Source organism: Rissa tridactyla, chromosome 7 (assembly GCF_028500815.1).
Source record: "Rissa tridactyla isolate bRisTri1 chromosome 7, bRisTri1.patW.cur.20221130, whole genome shotgun sequence".
NCBI classification, from domain to species: Eukaryota; Metazoa; Chordata; class Aves; order Charadriiformes; family Laridae; genus Rissa; species Rissa tridactyla.
In genome coordinates, this window is record NC_071472.1 from 21087758 (window position 1) to 21114888 (window position 27131).

General features: G+C 38.7%; 1 protein-coding gene across 1 annotated transcript; it reads left to right on the top strand.

The window, feature by feature from the left end:
* Positions 1 to 1144: 1144 nt before the first annotated feature.
* CSRNP3 (cysteine and serine rich nuclear protein 3) lies at positions 1145 to 26691 on the top strand. Its single transcript, XM_054209064.1, has 4 exons — positions 1145 to 1315; positions 16620 to 16879; positions 23823 to 24119; positions 25648 to 26691. The coding sequence occupies exons 1-4, from the start codon at positions 1168 to 1170 to the stop codon at positions 26689 to 26691; spliced, it is 1749 nt and encodes a 582-aa protein (XP_054065039.1). The 5' UTR covers positions 1145 to 1167.
* The last annotated feature ends 440 nt before the right edge of the window (positions 26692 to 27131 follow it).

Here is a 27131-nt window from a genome sequence, read left to right on the forward strand (position 1 = left end):
AAGGTTTTCTAGTCCAACTTCCTGGATGGAGTGGATCACAGATGGCTTGAAATTAATGAGTCCTAAAGGTAGCTGCAGGGATGTAAAAAGTTCTGTTTCGGTGAGGAATGCAATTTTTTTTTCTTTTCTTGCTTTCAGTGGGATTTGTCAGAATCCTGTGGTAAGTCTGTAGCGGTAGGTTGTGTGTCCTACTTGGTGAGTTGAGCACGTCATCAATCCCAGACAAACTTTTTGCCTGGATAAGTATCAGCACTGCTTGCCTCTGCAGTGCTGCGGGCGGCATGGTGGCAGCTGTGTGTCCTCTGAGCAAGCTCCAGCTGTCCTTGATCTCTCCTCAGTTAGTTAAGGGTACACTTTCTCCTTAATTAAGTGCAATTTATGTTATAATTCTACCTCTGCTGCTAAATTTCTGCTTGAATACTTTGCTTTATAATCTTCTACTCAACCTCAGGAGTATATTAGGCATCTCATTTCTTAATGTGGGAAGGTGAGAGTTCTGTAGGCAATCAGTGTCTCTGACTGGAGTGGGGAATTTCTGAATTCCAGGCATTTATTGAGCACTAAATTGTTATACAGTCTTTGTGACTTCATTGTCTTTTATCTGTCTGTAATGTGGGAATTATCAGATGGATTTCTTATAGGGGTGATGTTGACACTAATTAGATCACGTATGTTTGGTGATGGGAACTGTAGTGTTCAGAATGATTTCTTCTTATTTAATTTCATCCCTGATTGTGAACATTTCTTCTTCCCATGGCAGCCAAGGGAGGGACCAAGAGAGGGTGTTTGAAAAGAAACTCCCATTTTTTCCTTGTTTGAAATTTCACGACATAAGCTAGAAATCAGGGGTTCTATTGACATCAAAATGGGAAAAATACTCCCTCAAAGCAATCTGTTACACATTATTATAGCAAAATAACAATCTCCATACATGACAAGTTAGGGTATGACTTTTGATGTCGTTTTGCTTTCCTGTGGCTTCACTGTCTCCTAATTAATTGTATCTAATTTCATACTAAATGGTTATTTAAGACTAGAAGTGGCAACTTACTGGTACTTCTAAGTAAAAATTACTTTGGAGATTATGACTGCATATTCTGCAGTTGGATGTTTCAGTGCCTCATTGCCTCTGTTCCTGTTACAGGTGCATGTGACAGCATTGCAGCGATGAGTGGAATTTTAAAGAGGAAGTTTGAAGAAGTTGATGGCTCCTCACCTTGTTCCTCTGTGCGGGAATCAGATGATGACATTTCTAGCAGTGAAAGTGCTGACAGTGGTGATAGTGTCAATCCATCCACTTCTAATCATTTTACCCGTAAGTACTAAAGCAGTGTATCTAAAGAATTCTTCCTGTTCCTCAAAATAAAATAAATTTTATGGTTAGATAAAGATGATGATTTTAAATTGAACAGCCGATAAAATGGACTCTCTGAGGTGTTCACTGTGTGACTTTCTCGTAGTGACTTAGCAAACTGTATAAAACTATTTGTCATTGTAAAAATTCAACATCACTTGGAAGTTCCTACCTATTTGCCGTTTGAATTATGTAGCTGTTTGTAGTCAGTGTTGGGAGTTGTGCTTAAGGTATTTCAAACAGGTACTGTAGGGAAGGTGCTTTAGGTAAGTTTGTTTATTTTCCTTAGATAAGTACAGTGCAGCTGACAGCTATCTGCAGTATTGTATTGTTGAGGGTTGTTTTCCAAGTAAAATAATAAGCTTTCTTCTATTTGGAATTGAGGAACATTGTGTATGGGACACATTATTGCAATAGTTTCTATTCTTCACGTAGGGAAGGGTATCTCTGTACTAGGCAATGGTTTTGTGTAAAGACAAGAATTTGATTTTAAGTTAGCAAAGCTATATGTGCAGCATATATATCTAGGAAGAATGAATTTACAGTCTATATTTGTAGTTTATGATATTTGGTTTAGGTGGTTATATGTTTTTAATAGTGAACTGTGTGTTTTTTAAAGCAGAGGTTTGCCTCCTTCAGCTGTTTTGTATATAGATCTCCCCACTGGAGTTAGTGGCTATAAGGCTGTTTTCTTAAGACTGTGGGCCAAGGAGTAGGTGAGGCTCCTCATCACTGCCCGTACCCAATGCGATCCTTATAACTATCTGGTTTAGATTGTGCCTAGAAATCATGTTTGCCCATGCGATATGAATGTTCTTATAACTGATTCATCTACCAAACGCTGCTAGGCAGTTTGAGCTAGGGTTTGGATGTGAGTGTCCGAATCCTCTTTGTTCTGCTATGGAACACTCCTGTGCAAAGGGTGACACAGGCACAACTTCTCAAATGTGTTTACATGGGACAATCTGGATGTGGTATATTATAATTTAAGATGCAGTACTAGTAGGGAACCTATTTTATTGAAATGCCACAAAGGAGTAAGTGATCCAGTAAATAAATCTCTTTGATAGTATTAAGAAATAACTTGGTGACAATATTATCTGCAGGCTAATCTTTTAACTTTTGCATCTGTTTAAGGACTTGGCTGATTATTCATCATGGACTGAAAGCAGTCCTTTTACATCCAACAGTCATTGCCACCCACATAGGAGACAGCAAATTTTATTGTGAATACACAGATAATACAAAGGCGGCTCGTAATTTAGGGGACAAACTTGGAAGTTGTAATAGATGCATGTAACAATAAGCTTTGATTGTAGTTGACACAATAAATAATTTAGTTTTTTAATAAAATCTGTGAGGGAAACTATAGCGTTTCAGCGTTATGATTAATGATCTGTATAACTGAGATATTTGTGGCCAGAGTAATAAATGTTTACCTGTGTACACACTCACACACACACATATGTAGAAACTGTACATATTACATTTTTTAAATATATATATGTCCGTTGGCGATACGGAAATAGAGTAAGTTGTTTGCATGTGCATTGATACTGCTTTTTAAGAAGTATTTTCTTTAATATAGGTGCAGCAGCCTAAATTTGAAGAAATCAGGTCAGAATAATCCCATAATATATAAGGCTGGTTTGGGAAGAAAATAATTGAACAGGTGGCGTTGGTGCTGCATTTGAATGGGCAAATCTCAAGGTCCTCGAGGCCAAGAGTTTTGGAGACTAGTTTCTGTGCCGCTGGAACGCGACGTCTTTCAGTGTCTAATATTCTGCTTTGCTCTTACTGTAATGCAGCGTACTTGTAGGAGCTTGATAACGGTGGGGTTTTTTGTTGGTAAGAAAAGAGAGGCTGTTGCTGCTGAGATGAAGTATAGACTGGGAAGGTGGTTTTATCCCTACCTGATTACTTGCATCTTGCATCCAGACTCTCTTCCAGTGTGCGTCATTATTTTGTAACTTTACCAAGGACACTCGATGTTGCACCTGATGGGAAAGTCAAATTTTGTTACTGTTAAAATGCTGCAAGTGAGATTTTGCACCTCCTTCTTCTTTTTTAATACTAAAGCATATCAGTTACTTGTATGTTTACACAATCGCCATCTACCAGTTGAGCGGTGTTAGAAAAACCACTCAGGTAGCCTTAGGCACATCTGCTATATATAAGAGCAGCTCTGCACTAAAACGGTGAGTCTTAGTGATGATGTGTGATAGTAAAAGGTAATTTGTGTTTACAATAAAAATTAATCATGTTTATATTTAAAATAAATGCAAAGGAGTAAAGTTACTTGACAAATGCTGAAAGATGTGTTTAACTTGGTAACTGACTAGCTCGAGAAAAAACAGGTTTTTTGTTGAGATTGGATTTTTATTTTGTTTTAGTCTTCTTGCATTTTCTTGAGACTTCATGTTCTTCGATTCTGGAAAGAATGTTTTAATTGGACAATTGGTGAAATTGTTATACACAAAGGATTTGTTTTCATTGTGTTTTATATCAGTTGGTTGACATCCGTTGTGTGTGTGATGCTGGATGCTCCCCAGGGTGGGAGTATGTACTCTTTGTATGTACTTAGATTTTTTTTTATTTTTTTAACTTTTAGATTTTTTAAACAATATGATTTGAAAAAGTGTAGTTTGAGTTCTAGGAAGTGATAAAAAATTAACTGATCCTACTGGGGTACTTGGCCCTGTCTTGGCAAAGCAAAATATGTGGAAATTGTCAATGTTCGTATGTCACGAATACGGGTGTTTTACAGAGCTACTAAGTGATGCTCTCTACGTGCAGATGTGTTGTACAATAACGAAACTGTTAACAGAGTACATTGAATGGTGTTTTGTTCATTCTTTAAACATATTCATCTCCCAAAATATAAGAGCTTTCCTGCGTTGAATATTTGAATCCATACTTTCAAGGGCATATGGCAAGGAAGAGCTCTGTGAGACTTTTTCAGCAAACAGACTAAAAAGAGCCAGTGCAGAAGAAAGGCTGGCCAAATTCTTCGACTCTGTTCCATGCCTCAGTACCTCCTTGATGGAGGTTATCTTTCTAAACCATTTCCTGACACGTTTTGCCATTTTCTTGTCCATTTTGTGGGAAACTGTCAGATCCTGGATACTGTCTTCCTTACGGTCCTTTTTCACATAAGTAAATCTGAAGTTCAGTATAGACTCTCTTTTACTGACTGGAAATGCGCAGGTTGTGGGTGTCCTGTAGTCAGCACCAAGATCTATATGTTAATTCTTTAACCGAGCTTTTAAAAAAGCCTAACATGGTCCTCTAAGTCTTATTTTCCTTTCTAATTGACCTGACGAGATAACTTTTTTAATCACTTGGTAGCTACAACTCTTTCAGTGCTTCAGCAAGCAAGCAGTTTGCGTATAAATCTGTCTAGAATAGCTGATGCATCTCAGTACATTTACACAACCCTTGAAACAATATGCATTGGGTCAGATAAACAAGAACCTTTCAGCTGTCCTGCTCCATTAGCCTTAAGGTCGGTTTCTCCTGCCAGCTAAATGAGGCACGCAGCTGCTGTGGATCATTCAGGTGATCAGAACCACCCGAGGATAGCTTTGATCTCAACAATTAACCCTGTAGTGTGATGGCAGAAAATACATGACTGAGGTGTCCCTAAGTGCTATCCGTTGTGACTACGATACAGGGGTAAGTACAGAGTTCCTTTAACAATATATCCATTTAAATAAATCAAGACAGCAGCAGCAACAACCACAACAAAAAATCCCTAGCTTAAGTTACAGGTATCTTTTTCTGAGTCGGGAAATTAAATTACAGTCAGTAAAGCATAGACAACTGTTACCAGGTTCATAACCAAAAAATAAATAAATGTAGCATTTTCTTGGTCAGGTATGTGTGTATATACATCTGCACATTTTTAAATGTCTTATCAAATGATGATGGAATGCCTTCATTACTATTGGCAGATATAATCTCTACCATCTTTTTTACTTACTTTTCTCAGTCTATTGAGGTTGTTTCAGTTTGGTTCAGTGGGCTGTTAGTCACACCGCAGATTTACTGTAATGGATGCCAAAGCATATTACTAACCACATACTTGTCCCATTTCACGGCCCCTCCTCCGTATCAGAAAGAGGGGTGTTCATCTTCAAGTGGCAGTCCAAGCATGCATATACAGTATTAGTCGGGACTGAGAATATTTTTTCCCTTTGTCCGTAGAGGTACGTGGAATACAGGGCAGGAGCACACTGAATGCCATTTCAGCTTCTCTAAATTGCCCTGTTGAGCTAGGGCACGTTGTCTTTGGAATTGCCATTCAGGAGATGTCTGTACAATGCCCTGACAGTTCCTGTGATGGTGTGTGCTGAGGGACACCAGGTTCCACGCTCCAGCTCAGGTGTGGTGGAGGTACCTGCCCCTAAATGCTCCATCTATTTTTCTGATAAAGAAAAATATCCAAATATAAGTTGCAGAATTGCATGCAATTGAAAGACCTGGGAAGACCTCATCAAGTCCTGTCTTTTGCACTTTGGTGCTGGTAAAATCTCCCCATATCGCGTTAATCACAGATGCATCTCTTAAGAAACATACTTTGGGGAGCTGCTGCTTTCCTCTGCCGTTGCAACTTCAGTGTAGTGTAGCTGAAACTTTCGGAGTAATGCCTTTATTGCAGGGGCTTCTCTTCACCTGCCTGCAGGTGAAATCTCCAGTGCCAGCTCATCTGACAAGGTGATCGACAGGAGGTAGAACCGTCATACAGTCTAGTTGATATCCTCCATCAATTATCTGTATCTTGCCATTTACTTTATCACTGTCATTAGCAGGGTGATTCTGCAGCCAGCCATAATCAGAGGGCCTGTCGTTCTGCTAACAAGGGTACTGCCTTTAAGAGTATGGGATGCCTTAGGGTCATTGTGAATGTGGCTGGGGAGTGAGGGTTCTGAGAAAACCCTTTGGTCTCTAAACGCTCTCGCCATCTTTTGATTTTACTGTTAAAGATAACAAGGAATTTGAAAATAGAACTACATCCCCATTGCACTACTTGCCATAGGCCCTTAAAAGTACTGTTTTCAATATTCTGGAGTCGCTAACATATTGAGATTGCCTCATCTATGTGGCCATGCAGAGCTTGGAAGAAGGTACCAAATCTTTTGATAGGAAGGTCTAGCTACTCTTAAATTATCTTTATGTGGAAGATAAAGTTTTATTTGGTGCGAGGTCCGTAGCACAAGGCATTACCTGAGCTTTGAGCTTAAGCTGGGTGTTTAATTGCTGGTTAATGATAGAAATCTAAATGAATTAAAGTAGTGATGTTGCCTTGTTATGGGAAAACACTTAGAAGGTGTAGCTAAATGCAGGCATTCTTTTTTCATGGCATCTTGCAATTATTTTTGTTGCCTGCAACCAGGCTTGGAATTTCCTTCTTAATGAGGAATACATTCGTGTCGTTATTTGTTGACTCGCATTATGAAATGCAAACAGGTTGAGAGATTATCGTTTTTGATTCTTAAAATAAATCGGCTCATCTGGGCAGTAAAAAACAAGAAATGCAAAGAAATTCAGTGAAATGTATTGCGATGTCTTCGCTCCAATGCTCGTACAGGCTGAGGGGGCAGGGTATGCCATGACAGGGCCTTGCCTGCTGTCTGTCATCTGGAATAACAACTATTGTAGAGGAAGTTTTTAAAAATGTAAAGAGGGGTTAGGAGGCAGGCTCCCACTGGTTTTTAGAAGGATTTGTGCAATTAATTCTATTCCTATATTTTGGACATTTGTTCCTATAAATTAGTGCATTTCATACACTATACAAGCAGAGGGACAGTTTTTGCCTTACATGATGTTTTCTGTTGGCTTAGATAACATATAAACAAAGTTTTTTTGTTGAAGATGTTCATGAGAGATATGCAAAATATGTTTGCAAGTGCAAAGCCAGGGACAGCTAAATGGGTAGTTGTGTTCATATCAAACGACTATTCACAGAGGCCACCTAGAAGGTGCGACAAAGGGCTGCCTGTCCTAAGGAGACACTTCTCCTTAGGAGAGTTCGGCACGTACAGTTGTTATGCATGGGTGTTCCTGCGAGGATCCATGGTAGCGGCTTTTCCTCCTCATGCTATTTGAACCTGGCGCCAAGGTCAGAAATAATCATCTACAAAACAGCAGCCGGCGTTTAGGGTGAATGGTGAGGCAGAGAGCAGTTCAGCGTCTCCTCTTCTCCCCGCAGGCTGATTATATTTGCAGAATGGAGAAAGTGGACTAGTATGATGAACGTCACAGAAAAGCGTTCCGGAGATAGAGGGTGCTGAGGAAATAAACTTAAAGCTTTCACTGAAATTTCAGCAGTAAAATTCCAGCTTTTAGCATGCATCCCAAGAATTTAACATTTCTGTGAGATTTTAGACAAAGCTCTTGACAGTGAGGCAAAACGTTCAACTGAAGTACGAATGAAAAACCTCTCCTATTCATGTTAAACTTGTCTGGGAGATAGTATTTTTCAAAAACCTTTTCAAATGTGACATAAATAAATATAGCCTTAGGCAAGCATTCCCATTGAGCCCCTCCTGTGAGGTGAATTTAGCTTTGGCTTTACTGGAGAGGAAGGTACCAGGAGGATGGAGCGTGTAACGCTGATAGGGTACGTGTTGCAGTTCCACAGCGTTGTCCTTGTCCTGTCTAATTTCCACTACGCCTTTCTGAGTATGCAGTTCCCTTCAAGATTTCCAGGTTTGAATTTATTTCAGAAAACACCTGCCTGCCCTGAAGCCCACATGTTTCTTTGGGAGGGTATATTGGTATGTCACAGCATTTCTTCTTAATGTGGATTTCCAGCATGTGGGAGAAGCGTTTCATCATTAAGGGTTTAAAATTTGTAAATGTAGTGTATGGAGACACTTAGAAAAATATCTTTTGGGAAGCAGTGGGATAGAAGGAGAAGTAGGAGTCAGAGGCAAAGCAGTTTCTGGAATAGGACCTTTACCCAAGTTTTTGTTTTCTATGAAGTCTGCGAAGCGAACTGGCTTTTATAAGTGACGTTCTGACCTGGATTACCGTGATGGATTAGGCTTCGCTGCTCTGTGGTGTTAACCTTGATGAAACATTGCATGGGAAAGTCATGGAGCAGATGGAGAATGGTGTTAATCCTTCTTGCCGTAATAGTTTATATGGCACTAAGAGTATGTAAAAAGCAGACAAATGGGTGGTAGAGGATCGGAAAAGCAGCATTTCCTCCAGTCATAAAATAGGGCTTTAATCCAAAAGGCTGCTTCATACACGTTTTTTCCAGCCTTTTGAAATTTTCATGTGCCTGAGATATTTCTGCACTGGTGACAATGAATTGCTTTGCCCTCATTGATGCAAGAGTGCTAGTAATCTGCCGGCTAGCCATATGGTTCAAATTTATTTTAATTTGTCTTTGACATCAGGAGAATAGCTGAGACAGCAGAAGAAAGTGCTTATGTCTTGGAGTTCAGCCAGAACTGAGATTATTTATGTTTCGTAATCAAAGAACTACCAGTTTTGTCAGTAAAAAATGTTTGAAAAACATGATGGGCTTAAGATGTCATTCCTGTCAGAATTTTGTTAAACTAGGGAGCGAACTTGGTGTTTTATACACAGATACGGCCACAGTGGGATCTCTTCCCATGTGATGGGGGTTGGATTCTGTTTTGGCTGCTAAATGCGCAGAAGGAAATTCTTCGTCTCTCACAGGTTTCACACGGCAGTAGCTCCACTGCCCAGAGAGCAAAGTGAGGATGTTCAAAGGTGAACAGAATTGCAGCTGTACAGCACATTATCCGTATGTGAGAGCAATTCAGGAAGACTTTGTTTCAGCCTGCCAGCACATTATTACTGTTGCTTGCCTATTTAATCAGTTATAATTTATTCATATACAGATGAGACTCGGATGATTCTCATAAGGATACACTGGGCTGCTAGAGCAAATATTAATTTTCCCCTTTGGAAAATTACTTTTCTTGGGATTTGGGAGTTGGATGGGCCCATGATGACATCTGTTAGCAAGACATAAGAAATACACTATGAATGAATACGATAAAACCTGAATTTTTCAAATGTGGAAAGAGTTGGAGGGGGTTGCGTCTTTCGTTTTTCACAAATTCACAAATAGATAAGTAATGGTTATTCTTAGGGGAGAGAGTGGAAAATACAGCTGGAGGTGGAGAAGGAAGGGACACCAGAAGCAGCTTCAGAAGTTTATACCAGCTGTGGGAGGAGGCAGCGGCTGGGGATGTTGGGTGCAGGTGGCACCCGACAGTGTCTTCCCCCTACGCCTCTCTGGGCTGGGGACCCCCTCGCTCGGTTGGTCCCCGTGGGTGGGAAGGCTGGCAGATAAACAGCCCCCCCCCGCCTGCAGAGGCCAGTGGGAATCCCCTCTGCTTCTGGCGTCCCACTCCGCGCTCTGAAGATACCTCAGTGCGGTGTAGGGAAAGGAAAGGAGGGCACACAATTTCGGAAGTTAGAGAGCTGCTGATACATGCCTTTGAATAACCTGTGGAAAATGAGCTAGTAAAAAAATTCATCAGTCTCCCAATAATACATAAAATGAAAAATAAATTTTATTTGCAATACAGAAGGTAAGTGTGAAAAATCTCATAAATATGAGCCTGTTGGTAGGAATAAGGTGATGGCAACCATTATTTGAAACTAGCCTAGCAGCAGGACTTGGTAGTTTCTTCCATATAAATACAACACTAAGGAGACACTCTCTAACCATAGTGTTCTAGTTACATTACAATAAATTATGAAAATATTGACACTGATTTGTTACAAATCTGTATATTGCTACAGCTTTCTTCACCCTCGTCTATTCACACCTTCCTCTAGATATATGTTTAAACTTTTCTGCCATGTGAATTGCTTCATTCTTTTATTAACTGGTGATGAACAAAGGCCCTTCTTTATTCTTTAGCCTCTCCTTGAACGGCTCTCGGTTTTCTTACTTTCTTCATGGAGCAGTCTTTTTCCAAACCCAGAAAGTATTTTCTCACTTACTGTGTTTGTTTGGTGACAGAATTCCAGCATGGACCAATGCTTTGTACAACATACATTAGCCAGGATGAATCTGACAGGCAAGTTTTATTGTCAAACCACTATTCGTATTTGCCCTTCTCCCATTAATCGTCACTGTGATGGAGACTTATGTGACACAGCAGCCTAAGTGAGAAAGAATAGCAGATATGGAAGCTATTTTACAGAACGGATTTATTTTTTAAGGCTATTGTTATTTTCATGATAGCTGTATTTTTTTTTACATTGATACTTCCTTCAGTTTTGACTTTAACGTTTTATTTTTAGAGTATCTTTGAAAAACTAGTGGGGCCTCCTGTTTGTTCTATGCAGACATACGGGATGCACTGTGTCTGGAAAAATCCATTAAATGCACTTGATGAAGTACATATAAGCTTAAAAAAAATCTGAGGAACACTTAGTCTTTATGTTAAACCATCTTGTATGCCACTACCATCAGGCACTGGGCGATAAAAATTGTGCTTTTTGTTTTGTTACCATTTTCAATTGCAACCGTTTTAATAAAAATGATGATAATAGAAGTTAGGACTTAGTGTCCCATTGTAGGAGATGGTCCTCAACTATGTGTATAATTTACCACCTATGGGAACAACCATAATGATGTTTGTGTGTTTATTCTATTTTTAATCTTTTGGCAGTTGGTCTCCCTGCGTCTGGTAAACCACGGGTTGGGTAAAACAGTTTTACTGAGTCAAGCCTTAATCTGTGTAATTTGGAGGGGTGGTGGGGTGGGGAGGTGGTGATGTGTAGAAAAAAGGTTGTCTTGAATTAGACAAAGCTTGTTTCATGTCGGTGTGTAACCTTATGAATAAATCACTGAGATCTCAATCTCTTGAATGACTGCTGAACAATTATCTCTATTCTGTACTACAGTCAATGACTGAAAAAGGACCTTACTGAAATATTGAAAACTGAAGGGCTATAATAAAAAAACTAGCGTTAAGGCATGGCGCCATTCTGCAGGTCTCTGGCTCGCCATACAAGTGTTTTTAAATTTGGAAACCTTAGAGATGCCTTGTATGTTCAATAGACAAAGAAGTGCATAAGCCAGGAATTGTGCATAAAGAGAAATGGCAGAAATATCGTATGCAGTCATGACATAAATTATAACTGCTGTGGATAAAGAGGAGTGTTACGAGGGAGAGAGGTTAATAACTGAGAAAAAGATGAACAGACACATCCTACGGTGCGTGTGTGCAGGAACGTGATGAACAAAGACAGCAAAAGGGCGAGCACAAAGAGCGGGGTGTGTTTCCAGGATGTGTTAGCCATGCTTGGGTTAAACAATTGTTTGCTATTAAAAGTTTTCCTTTAATTCGGTTGGCCTCACCTTTAGGAATTGTGTTAACAGTCAACTGCCAGCTTTGCTGTAAATGGTCTGTGGTGGAGACGTGGCTGTTAGCTGGGGTCGAGTGCTGCACGGATGGGGCTGTGCTGCGTCCGGACACAGCCCTGCATCTGCCGCGGCTGCTTTCGCGTGGCGAGGAGCTGATACGCCTGCGGGGCCCCAGTTGAGTCCGTGAGGAGGCAGGCCAGCTGCAAGCAGGTTATTGACTTGGGCTCTGCTCTGCTAAACCCAGAAACTGAGCCACTCAGATGTCAAATGCCAAAAAATCAAAATTTCAGCAGTGGATATTATTTCAGAGGAGGAATTGCGACAGTCCTGTTTGAGGATATCTATGGCTAAAGACCTTGTTCAGATATAGTGACCTTTCCTGAGAGAGAGTTCTGTAGCAGTAATTATGTTCTTAAGAGTATCATCCTTCCCTCTGATAATTGATACATTTTATGCATTACAGTAGTTATGTATCTGTCAAAAATACTTAATTCCATAAAATCTTTAAACACAGAACTAAAAATTGTATTAATTGTTTAAATACATGAGAATGGAGTATTTTTTTCCTCCATGGAATATATCAGACTGGTAGTATATAAACGTGTTAAAGATCGTGTGTGATCCATAGGACAGTTTTGGGTGATGATGAATATTCCTGTTCCTCTGGCATCCTCACGCGCCATGAACTGCTGGACCCGAGATGGTGGTGTTCATTTTCAAAAACCGCCTTCTAGCTCCTGTTGACAGCGTGTGTCCCGCAGCTGCTAAAAGCCCCCATCTCTGCACAGAGACTCTGCCTGGAGTCAGTATCACCCTTTTTGCACCGGACAGATGACTGTGGCGCCCACTGATATCACTTGTTACACAGGCAGATGGCAACATGTAAATGCTTTTTTGAGAGTGACCAGACACGGAAGCTGTTGCTAGAGCTCTTCTGCAAAAGTGTGGTGTTTACACTCTCTATGGATAATTGTTTAGATTATGAACTTTTGCTTCCCCGCAAAACTTTTGAAACTGACTCCAAAGAGGCATGCAAACCTTCGACAGTCTGCGTCCCTCATGCTGAAAGGAGCTTACTAGTTGATTAATGTCAGTAAATTTTGTATGGGCATATGTTCATGCTTTCCGATATGTAAGAAAATATGTATTTTGTATATCCTTCTGCTCTGTCTTGAGTTAAGCAGTGTCCTTAGCAGTAATTAAAACTGATTTGAACGTACTATTTAAGGTACAGTGCTTGCAAAATAACATATGCCCCTGACTCTTGATAAGATGATCTGAGAATCTGAGTTCTGGTTGTCTTGAAGCAAAAGGACTGAATGAGTTATAGGACACTTTGTCCTTGACGTTGGAAAATGTTCAACATTTCCATTCAATATCTAATAATTATTTTTTTTTTGAGGTCACATTAAGGCAGCCCTGTGCTCTGAGATTTTAGGAAGTGCAGTAGAGCAAGAACGTAACGCCTTTGCGGTGCCAACTCTGCTTCCTTTGGTGTCCTTGGTTACTGAGGTGGTCGCAATTCTCCAGTCCCCTCACTGACATCTCTAACCTATGCTTTTGGGTAATCAAATAAGATCCTGTAAGCTTTTGCAGTTCCTGCCTGATCTGTTCTTGTAAACAACATTCTCCTAAATATGAATATATTCTGACTACTTCCTAGCAGCGACAGTGAAGAAGTGACTATGGAGGCATTCACAGAGCCTTCGCTCTTCCCTTCAATGAGCTCTTGGGTGAGACAGAGGCAAACCCAAAAGACAGGGTGTGTTTCAGAAAAGAAATAATCACCTGTAATTTGAGGGCTCTGAATGTTTTCATGCTTGTTTACTTACCCAGGTTATCATAGAATTTGTCTGACTCAGAACTATAATGTTAACAAATAAAACCATGAACTTTAGTGACATTTACAACAAATGCATTTGCGCTTTCTTCCATCCAGTTGTACAGTGCTGGATTTATCGTGCTGGTGGTGTTGCAGTTCCAGTGTGCCAGCGTTTTCTTGAAGTTCAGCTTGATTTTATTTTAACAGTTTTTGTCAGTGATATATTAAAGAACACAAACAACCTTGTTGGTGTGGCATTGATAATTTTATTACTAAAAGTGATAAAAACTATAAAAAAGTTGAAGAAATGCATTAATGGGTTCTTTAGGACAGCTCGTAACAACTGCAGTCTTACTGAGAGAGACTGCTGACCAAACTTATAGGCATAAACATATGGCAATGTCTGAAATTCATATTCTAAATTCTGACAGCACACACATGGGCACCCCCACCCCTCCCCAAAAATCCACATAGTGGAAAAGCTCGTTCATGTAATCTAGTTTTTATTATAGATTACATTCTTTTTTTTCAGATGGAAGTAATTAGATCTCAGAGTCTTCCGCCTAGCTTCATGTAACTATTAATATTGGTGTGTAGCATGTGAATAAAACTTAGGGTTGATTTTTTCATGTATAGAAAGTAGTACGGAATGTAGTATGAAAGTAGTATCTCTTCCATAAAGAGACCGACAGACTGGAAGCACTTCTGTCACTCTGATTGTCCAGCCCAGCCCAAACCACGGCACTGGGTAAAAGAAAGCTGCTTGCCCTTCAGTAGCTGGCAATATTTTTTCTGAAATAGAGGCAAGATTCAGTTGAGATCCAAATAACATCAATACTGTTATATCAGAAATAGGATATATCCTAGAATGGTTTAGAGACCTCCTTCAGCAGAAGCAGGATTTTTTAATATGCACTTTCCTGTGTGTAAAAGCACATAGGCGGTGAAGGTTCTGACTCAGAGTATTGGCTTTCATGATAAAGTGAAAGAGAATGTCACGATATCAAAATTACCCCCTCTTCCAAAGTCTAAAAATTTGGTTTTATTAAAGATAGTTTTGTTTTGAAACTGTGGCATATATGAAAAAGAACAGTACGTTAAAACAATATTTAATCTCATGCACAATTGACACACTGCTATCAACTAGTCTCTTCTAATAAAATAAGCCTCTTCCCCCACTAACAGGTTCCTATAAATATCTTTGATAGGCTCGGTTGACATGAGATTTGCTTAAACTTGGGTGTAAGTTTAAACATGCTTAATGTAACAGAATTTGATTCCTCTGTGTACATCCTAGACGTTTTTTGGAACACCCTTCACTGAAAGCATGTAAGTGAATATAGGACCTGAGCTTGTTTATCTGTTCTGTGTTTCTAATCTAACATACCTGCAGCGTATCTGAAGAAGTGCATATTATTTATATAATAAACCATGCTTTTAGCTGCTTATCAGTATTTAGGAAAAATAATACTATTTCAATGTTTTACTAAGCCCCAAATAGTTTTATGGTTATATCAGTAGGGTACAGTGTTTGTAATTTGGTTACAGGACTAGTATTTTCTAATATACTTGGTTTTCATACAGTAGGTAAATTATACTGGTTTTTGGACTGAATTACTTTATGTAAAAGTTTGGGGTATTTGCATTTGTGGTGATTAATGTTTCACGACATAATAATATTAGAAAATGAACTTTCTTTTAGCCATGACAGTAAACCAGACCTGTTACGAAACCAAGGCTGAAGGCCAAGCGCGTGCAATCTCTAGAGACGGTGCAATTTTAGATTAGCGGTGTACATCGTGTTGCTCTTACTGCTTTTATGGAATGGTTCCAAGTCTTTCAGGAGTGGTCAGGCACCTTTTAAATCATTTTATTGCCTGAATTCTGGCAGTTAGGTCTCTCATTCACCCCTGCCCCATTGTTGCCTGTAAACTGCAAAGCAGTGACTTATTGTCTACATTCTCAACATCCTATTGCCGTTTTGCAATAAATCAAATGAATCAGGCTGCTCATCTTAAAAATCAAGGAGTGTCTCTTATCTTTCTGTAATGTTTGTGTCTCTTTTTTTTTTTTACCTCTAAAAGCTCACTGCTGTTACCAGTGAGAAACAATAGATCAGTATCATTGGCAGGAGCAGAAAGTATGTAGAAAAAAGAGCAATATTTAACAGTTGAACTTTGGCATTTGTTTTAGAAAAAACCCTTTTCATGTGATACCGTATAAGAAAAACTGATCAAAAGTGTGAGGGGAATCAGAAAAGAATTAGAGAAGGCTAGATTTAATTTTTTGTCAAAATTCTACACGTTAGAATATATGTGTACACACACACACACATACATGTATTCAGTGGATGGCAGCAGAAAGAAGGATGGAGGTAAAGAAAAAGGAAGTGGATCTGACTGTTAATCAGCATTATTCCTATATTATTCTGGGATGATGATGGCATGAATTTCTGAGACAGTCTGAAACACTAAACATACTGCCTTTATATTTTTTCTAACACGAATTTATCACATTTTAGATTGTAAGAGGTAGGAATCTTTTCTGCCAATGTGATCCAATGCATAGAGATGTGGTTACAGATCTCTACAGCTAAGCCTTGCTGACAAGGTAGTAACAGTGTATATAGACCTGTGAGAGACTGGGTCTGCTGTTCTTCTCACTGCTGTCATACACAACGTTGTTCTGTTCTCAGGGTTTTGAAGAGGAGCAAGTCAGTGGATCACTGTCTTTGAGGTGACGCTGTGAAAGAAGTTCCTTTTGCTGGGATTTATTTGCTTCCTTGGTAAAAGGATAAAACATTTTTATAACGCTGTGGGAAAACACATCTATCCTGGCCAAGAATTTCTGTTCTAAAGTAGACAATAGTGTTCATGATTGTAGCAGTTTGTAATGGCTTCTAGGTTTGCATATACGGTAAATATTTCTAATGTTATCTTCTCATTTAGGCTGCGCACCTTGGAACTTTAGTGTGTGCATATTCAGGGATTGTTAAGGTAAATGAACCACAAAAGTGGCAAATTTGCTGTATGACTACCTGTTGTCATTCATACTGTAATCTGCATCTGTTCTAGCTTCCTCAATCCTGAAGAGGGAGAAGCGGAAGAGAACAAAAAATGTCCATTTTAACTGTGTTACTGTGTATTACTTCACGAGAAGGCAAGGCTTCACCAGTGTTCCCAGCCAAGGGGGAAGCACACTGGGAATGTCTACTCGCCACAACAGCGTGCGCCAATACACGCTCGGAGAGTTTGCGATGGAACAGGAGAGGCTTCACCGAGAGATGTTAAGAGAGCATCTAAGGGAGGAAAAACTCAATTCTCTAAAATTAAAGGTAAAAATTGTTCAGGACTTTGATCCTTGCCTCTTTTATTTAAATGAGCAGTGTCGGAGCTATATGGGCGCAATGCATGTGTGTTAAACAAACCCATTTTCTTCTATCAATTCCATTTTCAATCAAAACAATAGCATTTTTCTTTTTAAAATTTTTTTGTTTTACTGAAGACGGTTTTTTTTCAATATCACCACGTGCTGTTGTAGCTCTTACTGATGTATACCTTAAAGTGCTTTACAGGGAGGTTGTTGTTTACTGCCTGTTTTGTACAGAGAGAAAAGCAAAGGCAGAGGGTGGTGGAAGTTAGCCTTGAACGGGGTGTCAACTAGACATCTGGAAGCACCAGGAAGATAATGAGTCTTCTGAGCCCTTGCACAGTGCCCTGTCAGACAAGGGAATGGTAACATCCTAAGTACAGAAAGTGAAACAACTTATTTTCTTGGCCAACTTGAGCAGATTTGGCAAAACGTAAGAAACAGTAATACTAAAAGTGTTTTCTTTCTTCAGTGTGCCCATTTATACGATTGTGTGTCTTTAATATTTCACCAAAGGATGTCTGTGTTAAAGAAGAAGTATGTCAGACAAATTAACCAGCTCTATCAGTTGAGCTAGTCAGAACAAATCTTGGCTACAGTTTTGAAGCTGTCTTTTCAAATACAGCACAGGAGAGGGAAGGAACTGTGTATTTGAGTAGAGGAGAGTAGAGAAGGGGATTGTGTTCTTGGAAGTGTCCCTTCTGCCTTTTTGAAACTGGTGGCAAATCTTCTGGTTTTATTATGTTTTTGTAATGGATGAAAGAGTTCCTGTGTAATGGCTTGCGTTATATGTATTTTGGGCTCTTTTTCAGATGAACCCTATAATTAGAAGTGAACAATATCTAGCATTGTAACTGAACTGCTGTGCTCCATAGCCCCTTCTCTCGTGATATTATATCTCTATTCCAGATACTACTCCAATTGTCCAGAGCAAACTGGCACCCTCTAAGTTAAAGAAATACCTTTCAGCATTTTTCCTATAGAATGAACTATGTTCATGAGTTCGATGTCTGAACTCCTGAAGTATATATGGCCCTTACTGTTGTAATTATTTTTTTCAGTCTCCTAATTGTTTTTTATTTTAATAGCTAAATAGATTCCTAAGTAGTTCATAAAACTATGACATTAAACTGTCATAAGGAAAACAAACAAACATAAAACCACTCAGGACACAGGCATACTAAAGACAGATATTTGGACAGGCTGGAAACCAAAGGCAAGAGCGTTACTGACTTACCACTATCTAGTGGTAAGTCTAAACACCTCTAAACGTCTCGCATCACAGGATCTTCAGAGCATCAAGTGTGAATCGAGCTGTGTCAGTGTAACCAATGACTCTGTGTAGATCCCTTGGCTGACTTCCAGGAATCAGCTCAGAGAGAGGAATCCCCAGTGGAGTGAGTAAAGAATAGCAAGGCATGCAAATATTTCACTTTTCCTTGTCTTTTTTATAGCTAGAAAGTAAATCAAGAAAAATCACAGACCCTGTTTAGCTCCAAAGGTTGGATGAGGCCTTTTACCCTTCATCTCTATGGACTAGAGCTTGGCTCTTTGTGCTTTCATAATTCTCCTCTTCTCTGGGGTGGATCTCCTTTCTTCATTAACATACTTCACTCCAGCCCCCTCTTTTTTTGGGACATAGACTCTACTTTCTGCTCCCTTTCCAATACAACGTGTTCTTCCATCTCCCCAGTCACTTGTTTGAGCGGGCGATAATCTTTACTGTGACTGATTTGCATTCTTTCCTCTGTCCTAATTTTAATTGTTTCCTTTTACTAAATAGAAAAGTCCTTTCCCTTACACTTAATTCAGTAGAGGTGGGGTTCTTTCTTCATTGATCCTCAGCAGTTGGTACGGGAATAGTTTACTAGCATGTTCTGAAACTGGTAAGCTGACTCCAAAGTTTCAATTCAAATATTAAGAAATTGTGGTTAGGTCTTCAGAATCCTGAGAGTGGCTTGAAAATGGTAACATCTTACTAGTGTTAAATCTTTTACTAGAGTAAAATATTTCTCTTCACTCTAGAGCATGTGTAAAAACCTAGGGAACAGAAAACTTCCTTTTTGAATTAATTCATTAAACTCAAGCTTAGTTGCATTCCTGATTATAAACTGGGAGTAAAAAAAATAAAATAAAAGCACTTTCTCTCACAAAAGCAAATCCAGGACTCACTGAATTAGTGAAGAGTCATGGTAAAGCATTGAGCATGAGTTATTTGCTTAAGACAACTGGTCCTTGCTGGTTTCCCATTACAGAGATGGAAAAGCTGCTTGGTCACTCACATGGTTTCTAAATGAACACAAAAAGGAAACGCTGTAGAGTTCTAAGGTGAATATGTCAGCAATTATGATTTTAATGAAAATGTACTAATCAGGATTTGCATCAAAATTGCTGTACATCTGCACAGAAAAATGAAGAAAATGAGAAAATGAAGTAGGACAAACTTTGCTCAAAAAAGGTTTCTCGGTTTGAAAAATTATACAAACAGAAAGGAACATTTTCAGTGTGGCTTTTAATTGGTTTCACTGTTTTTTAAATTTTTTGCATTGGATAAAAATATGCAAGTCTGTAGGTGGGAAGCATTCTATCCTGTAGAATTTGTTCAAAAAAGTACAGGAATATATTGGAATTGAGTCTTCATAATATTAGGCACCGTTTATTATTTTACTTGCTAAAAGTGAAGAGCCAAACAAGAAACTTCTCTTAATTAAAAGCAGATAAAGACTTTAAAAATCTTCAAGTCACTTTAGCCGTTTAGCACCAGCACTTTGGTGTAAAAACTGCTGACAGTTACATGAACACTTGTTAGCAGCAGAGTGTGAAAATTCTAATGGCAATCTGGACATAAAAGCCATCGTGTCAAGACGAAAGGTACAAGGTAGGCTTTGCTTTAATACGTTGTCATTTGAGAAAACATTATGAGTAAGCACCATAAATTAGCTGAAAGAGTCCTCGTTGCTTACTCATAATGTCTCCTCAAATTAAGATCAATTAAAATGATTAGCATGACCCTAGTGATGTTAAGGCTCCCAGGTCTGTGGACACAGTTTGTTTCCTTTGTGAAATTGTAAGGAATAATTTCCAGCTAGCTCAGGCAAAAGCTTCTAACCTGAATTTTTTACATTTTACAGAGTTGAAGTGAATTTCACCCAAAGGCTTCATGTATTCATTGGCCCTTGCCTTTTCCTGTTGTTATGACATTAACCTTTAGCTTTATGAGAGAAATTTTACCCATATACATATCAAGTTTAATTCAGATGAGCAATATTATGACAATCAAGAGAACCTAATGTTCCCCTGAAGTTCTGTATTGGAAAGTGCATTTGATGGTTCTTGTAATTTGATGGTTCTTCCTCTCTTTGTAGCTACCCAATTAACTGTTTGAGCAATGTTGGAATCTTTCATTTCATTAATTCATTTGTTCTTTGTGTGACAAAATTGACAAAAAAAAAATCAGAGGAAACAGCGAGGAAATCATCCAGCAAAGGAGTCCTAAGGTGCTTTGAAATGGCAGACTGCTGTCTAATCCCACTTGCTGCCCAGGCATTTGACTTCCCAGCTGCTGGATGCGCACAGTGTTCAGCACGTGACTGGAGTCCGTTCCTTAGTGCCCTACCGCTGTTCAGCAAAGCAGTTGAGATTTGCGGGAGGAGGAGGAGAAATACATGACAGATTTGGTATGGTTCTGTAGGTGCCTTTGTAAGCTGAGAAGTTACAGCATTCACCTCATGGGTAAGAGCCCTGAAACTTAATTTTTATTAAATAGTAATTGAATAAAATACTAAAATAATTATAGAAGCAGGGATTAGAATTCTTCCGCTTCCCCAGTTTCAAACTTAAATTCTGATAGGCAGTTAATAACAGGGATCTGCTTAAGGAGTGGTTTGAGCCTTGTGTATTTAAAACTATAGAAGTCAGAATTTTTAGGTAGGTCATTCTCCTATTATAAAAAAAAAAAAAAAAAAAGCATAAATACACTGCACTTAGTTGTACCTAGCTAACAAAAAAATGAAAAATATATAAAAAAATCAAGGATGCCATTTTGGATTTGACACTCAGGCTGAGTTGCACGTACAGTGGAGTATTCCCTCCCACTAGTTTCAGACAGCTAAGTCAAGATGCATTTAATTACTCTGTGGATTTACCTGTCTCTCACTGTAGATTTTACAGAAAAAGAATGCCTTCTAATGTTGTCTTTCTTACCTTACTGAACTAATACGTTGAAATACGTGGTATAAATAGTCTCTCTGTTGCCCCAGGGCCAGGCTGAACTGGTTAGGAAGCCATTGTCCCCTCTTTTCCTAGCCGCTGTGAAGTGAAACGAATAGTAGAAAATAAAGCAACAAAATAATCTGAAGGAATTTTGAGCCACATTTTGAAAATGCCTGCATTTAAGATGAAGAAAGAGCTAGAAGTGTATGCACATAAAGGGATTTGAATGTTACAGGGATAACAGACATGGCAAGTAAACTGAAACATGAAATAAAAGGAAGGCTGCAGTTACGGAGAAAGATTGAGAATACATTGAAATTGAAGGAAACAATAATGCCCCTAAAGCGGAGTTGTGGAAGTGGCAGAACACCTCTGCATGAACTAAATACAGTGCTGAATTGCTAAGAAGGGATGATGACTGACCTCAGGAGAATTTTTCTTTGTGCAGTGTAATGTGTACGTGTACAGTGTATGTGAGGACTACCAGCCGTGACACTGAGACTCTTCTCCTTCAAAGGGAAGAGCATTGCTTTTAACCTGACTTTACAAGTTTTTTTTCTGTGATTGTCTTACACAGTTGTTATGAACACAAAACAGCAATTACAAACAAGAGTAAGCAGTCAGTAGGAGTTTCACCATCGAGTAATTCAATAATGCCATAAATGACAGTTACAATTCAAAAGACTGTAGAAAGGACAAACTGTTTATATAAATGGGAAAACAAAACAGTTGGGAGTATAATAAAAGCAGAAATAGTGGAATGGGTAAGATTCATGACTGCTTTCTTACACATAAGAAGCATACCTGGAAGAAGACGACAAGATTTAGTAGCAGTAAAATGGGGAGTTACCTTTAAAGGGCAATTGTTAAATGCCTAAACATTGAAATGCACAAGAAACAAGCAACAGTAGTTAGTGACTTCAGTATTTATTGAAAACTGGTGTCCAAAAATTTATTTGGAATAACAGGCCAACCTGAAATATTCTGCAACTAAATAAGGGAAAACTAAGGAAGAGTTTGGATGGCTATTTTTCTTCAGGTAAGAAACATTCAAATCTCATTCACTGGGGACCATTTTCCTGAGGTCATGGTGATGCCCACGATGATACTGTTAACGCAGACGAGACTTGAGACTTCACCAGTATGTAGTTATCACATAGTTGCACCGTGTGTTAGTCACAACAGTATGACACCAGATGCTGGGCTAGTGTAAATCAGCAGCCTCATCAATTGAGAACATTACATAGAGCAGGGTGAACACTGGGACTCTGTTTATTTGTTTGTTTTTCCATTTTAAGCAAAATTATTTCATAGAACAATAGTATAAGAAAAAGGATTTATTATATGAGAAAATAAATCATATAACTGCACTTGCTTGAAACTTGTTTTTTTAATGTTTGATATTCTTTTGATTCTCAAGCAATTTTCTCTGTAGAAGAGCTTTTATAAACTCTGTAGTTGTGTCATTTGGCAGATATAACCAGCGAGCTCTACCACGGATGGGAACATTAACCTTCCTTCAGTGCAGGGTTTTTTGGTTTGCTTTTTTTTTTTCTTTTCTTCTTGAATATATAAACCCCTTTCTATATGAGATGAGTTACAGGAGTATGCTACAGAACCGTGCTCTCTTATGAAAGTGGCACTGGATGTTTGTGCTTGATGCTCATGGCTATTTAATTTTGAAACAATTTTTGAAAGGTTTGAGAGCTAGACTATACATAAGTAATAATATAGTGCCAGGATACTTGTATCTATAGAGGCTCAAAAATTCATATCCCTAGGAAAGGAGCACAAATCCTCTAAAAACTTCTCTCAAGATCTTCCATAAGAGGTTAACAACTTTTTTTTTCTCCTAAATTTATTCGTTCATTAACTACCTAAGAATAATCTGCACTGGTTAGTGAAGTACTGAAATGGATGACAATTTAAAGCTAAATGGATTATTTTCAGGACCAAAGAGGACTGGAAGGAACTTCAGATCAGCTATGTGCATCCGCGCTATGAAATATATTGCAAATAAGCGTGAAGTAATGTAGGTAGAAAGGGGCAAAATTAAGTGACTTCCAGGCTTAAAATTGTCAACTCAAGAAGTAAATATAAACATCTGCCCAAACAATTAAGTGGAAATACTTCTTTGTGACCTCAGCTGTACAAACATCAAAAAACTTGTCAGGCTACAGAAGAACAGGATAGCAAATAGTACATAAAATAGACTATTTTACAAATCTGTGCTGCATCGTAACCTGAAACAGTGTTGGTAGTGCAATTACTGTCTCAAAAGGGATATTGAAGAATTTCAAAGAGCCCAGAGACAGGAACTAGAATCAATTAAGGGCTCAAAATTTATCCTATGAAACAATGTAGAAAAGACTAGAATTTTAGAAAGAGATGACATCTGGCAAACAATGACAAATGATAAAGAACATAAAGAACAGATAAGAAATTAGAAACTTACAAAAAAATTAGCTTCATGACAAACATGAAACTAAAAATGTGTATTTAATTCCTATGTTAAATGTGAAAGAACTGCCTTTTCACCCCAGCTGTAATCGTATTCTGGAACTTGCTGGCAGTCATGCAGCATTTTTACATATGGCTTTCCACATTCATATTGCATTACACATGTTTATAGCTATGAGACATATATATGTGTGTGAGTATAGTTTAAGGACTTTGTTAATTATTCTGTGCAACAGATGACAAAGAATGGTACAGTGGAATCTGAAGAAGCTAATACCCTGACACTGGATGATATTTCTGATGATGATATTGATCTAGACAACACTGAAGTAGATGAGTACTTCTTTCTACAACCCCTGCCGACAAAAAAGCGAAGGGCGTTGCTGCGAGCTTCTGGAGTGAAGAAGATTGATGTGGAAGAAAAACACGAGCTGCGGGCCATCCGCCTGTCTAGGGAGGATTGTGGCTGTGACTGCCGTGTGTTCTGTGATCCAGAAACTTGCACGTGCAGTCTTGCAGGCATAAAATGTCAGGTAAACGTCTGTATTATTGATGTTATTTAACTATCAAGGGGAGGGGGAGGAGGGTGTGTGCATGCACAGGCATGTACTTTTTGTTGTTAAAGTTATAACTACTGGAAATTAATTAGTAAATGATAACACTTGTGGATCTCAAACCAGTTTTTTTAAGGCCCAGATTTAGGAGTATCTAGTGTGCAATACAAACAATCTCCTTAAACATCTTTATTTATCTTATGATCGGTTTAGGCACACACATTGTTTAGTTTTGGGGTTCTTTTTTGTTTTTATACAAATATTCTGCTCCTTGTCTTCCTCTTTGGCCTTTACCTAAATATGCAAATGCAGACAACAGAAGAATCAGTAGCCTGCAGATTTCAGAAGGGATATTTATTACCTTTTATTTTAGAGACAATTTACATACTGTCCAAATGCGAATTATAGTCCAAACTCAGTGAGAATCAATAAATGAAACTCTCTGGTACCATCCTTTATTTAACACGCATGATACTTAAAACACATGCATGATAAATTTGCATGTAGGCAATAAAAAATACATCTGCTAATATAGCAGGCAGTTTTTCTGCTGCAGACTGAAAAGGTATTTCATATTGTACGTTTACAAAGTGTCCTAGGTACAGCTGTAAATGTCCCAAAATGTTCCCTAAAAGACATTTCCACTAATTCTCCTGAGTTGCTGTTATGCAACTGTGTTGATTTCTTCCTGAATGCATTTCTCATTGTTTCTTAAATCCGAGCTTAACTTTCCCTGCTATTTTAAATAATATATTCTCTTTGCTGTTCCTGTTTTCATCTTCACATGTTGGGAAGATGTACTACGTTGTGTTATATGGTTCTCCTCTGCATCGTGTTTGATGTTTAGATATTACAGTGTAGCTGAAAATCGCACACCTTAAGCTATCAAATTGAACCGTCCCACTTGTGGACTCAGTCACATTTTTAGAAATTTAAGATGCCTGTCATTAGATAGACTGCCCATCATCTGTTGAGCTTACACAATTGCATCTGCAATTGACTGGAATATCTTGTAAAATGTACTTGAGTTTTTTATTCCTGTGTTCTGTGGTCAGGTGTCCCCATTGGGAACTTTATAAAGGTTTTTATATATAATTAATTTTGTTTCAATAGGTTTCTAGTTTCCATTCTTTTGGCCAAATGTTAAGGCTGTTTCTGGTTATGCTTTCGCCTGTATTTGAGCACAACATGAAGTAAAGCTGTAGCAGATGCATAAATAGAAGAGCTACCTATTTTTTGTTCCACTGTGTAATGCTTTCACCTAGGGAACAAAAATCTATTTTTCCTGCGCTGCAACATTATTGCATGTATGGGTCCCTTACTGTTCCTATCAGCAGTGCTAAATTCCAGGGCTAACCCTCTGAATTATTGTTAGCTTTCACTATTCTTCCAAGTACTTCTCAAGGGGAACCCCACTTCAGTATTGTATTTCTCTAGGCTGTCTAGTTTCTGTCATAGCACCAGGCTTATGCTATGTATTGTTAACCTGTATTCTTTTTTTTAAAAGGTGGATCGTATGTCTTTTCCATGCGGTTGCACTAAAGAAGGGTGTAGCAATACAGCAGGTAGAATTGAATTTAATCCTATCCGTGTACGGACTCACTTTTTGCACACAATAATGAAACTTGAATTGGAGAAAAATAGAGAGCAGCAAGTTCCAGCACTAAATGGGTGCCACAGTGAGATAAGTGCACACACTAGTTCTATGAGTCCAGGACCCCATCCGGCTGAATATTCAATTGCAGAAAATTTTGAGATTGAAACAGAACCTCCGGCTGCAGTTATCCATTCTCAGGCAGCCGAGGACTTGGGCTGCCCAGGGGAAGAGGAGGAAGAGGAAGACGGGAGTAGCTTTTGTAGTGGAGTTACAGATTCTAGCACACAGAGTTTAGCCCCTAGTGAATCAGATGATGATGAAGAGGAAGAGGAAGATGAGGAGGAAGATGACGAGGAAGAAAAAGCAGATGATTTTGTAGAAAGCATGGGCTCCCATGCTGATATGGTGCCTCTTCCTTCTGTGCTTTGCTACTCTGATGGAACTGCTGTGCATGAAAACCACTCTAAAAATGCCTCATACTATACTAACTCTTCAAATCTGTATTACCAAATAGAGAACCATGTTGCTGGCACTGCTAACCAGATCGGTGAGACTTATTCAGAAAGGGATGCTGTCAAGAACGGTAGCCTTTCTCTGGTGCCTTACAACATGACTTCAGAACAGTTTGTTGACTACACACGGCAATCAGAGGAAACTTTTAGCAGCCCTCACTACCCTTCTGCAAATCCCTCAGTGATTGTTTGCTGCTCATCTTCTGAAGGTGATAGCAGTGCTCCATGTAACAGTTTATACACTGAGCATAGGCCAAGTCACCCTCAAGTGGAATTTCACTCATACTTGAAAGGTCCTTCTCAAGATGGCTTTGTTTCAGCTTTGAATGGCGACAGTTGTGTACAAGAGCACCCTGCTGAGAATTCGCTCAACCTCCCAGAAAAGAGCAGACTGCACGAAGAGTGCATCAAATCACCAGTGGTAGAAACGGTACCTGTTTAATATTAAAATTATTCTAGGACTGACTGCCTGTATTAAAATGCACTCACATTGGATTTCCTAGAATCATACTTTTTTAAGAGGTAGACAACACGTGGACTATAGTCAATGTTCCAGACACATTTTGTTTTCTAAAGCTACACTGGCAGTGGTATTGCACAAAAACAGTTCATGTAAAGATTTAAATAAAAATAATGAAACTTTTTGATAACACATAAGTTAAAAACACACCCAACATATTTCAAAGTAGCCTACCTGTCAAAGTATGTGAAACCTGCCAAGCTATCTGAATCAAAGCTTCGTGTTTTTGATTGTCGGGCCTGTGCAAGATTGTTAAAAATGATACTTTGAAATAATCATGTTTAGAGTCCTAATTTTCAACATATCTGAAAAGATGGTAAGTTTAATGTAAAAGTAACTACTGTACAAAAAAGTTTTAATTG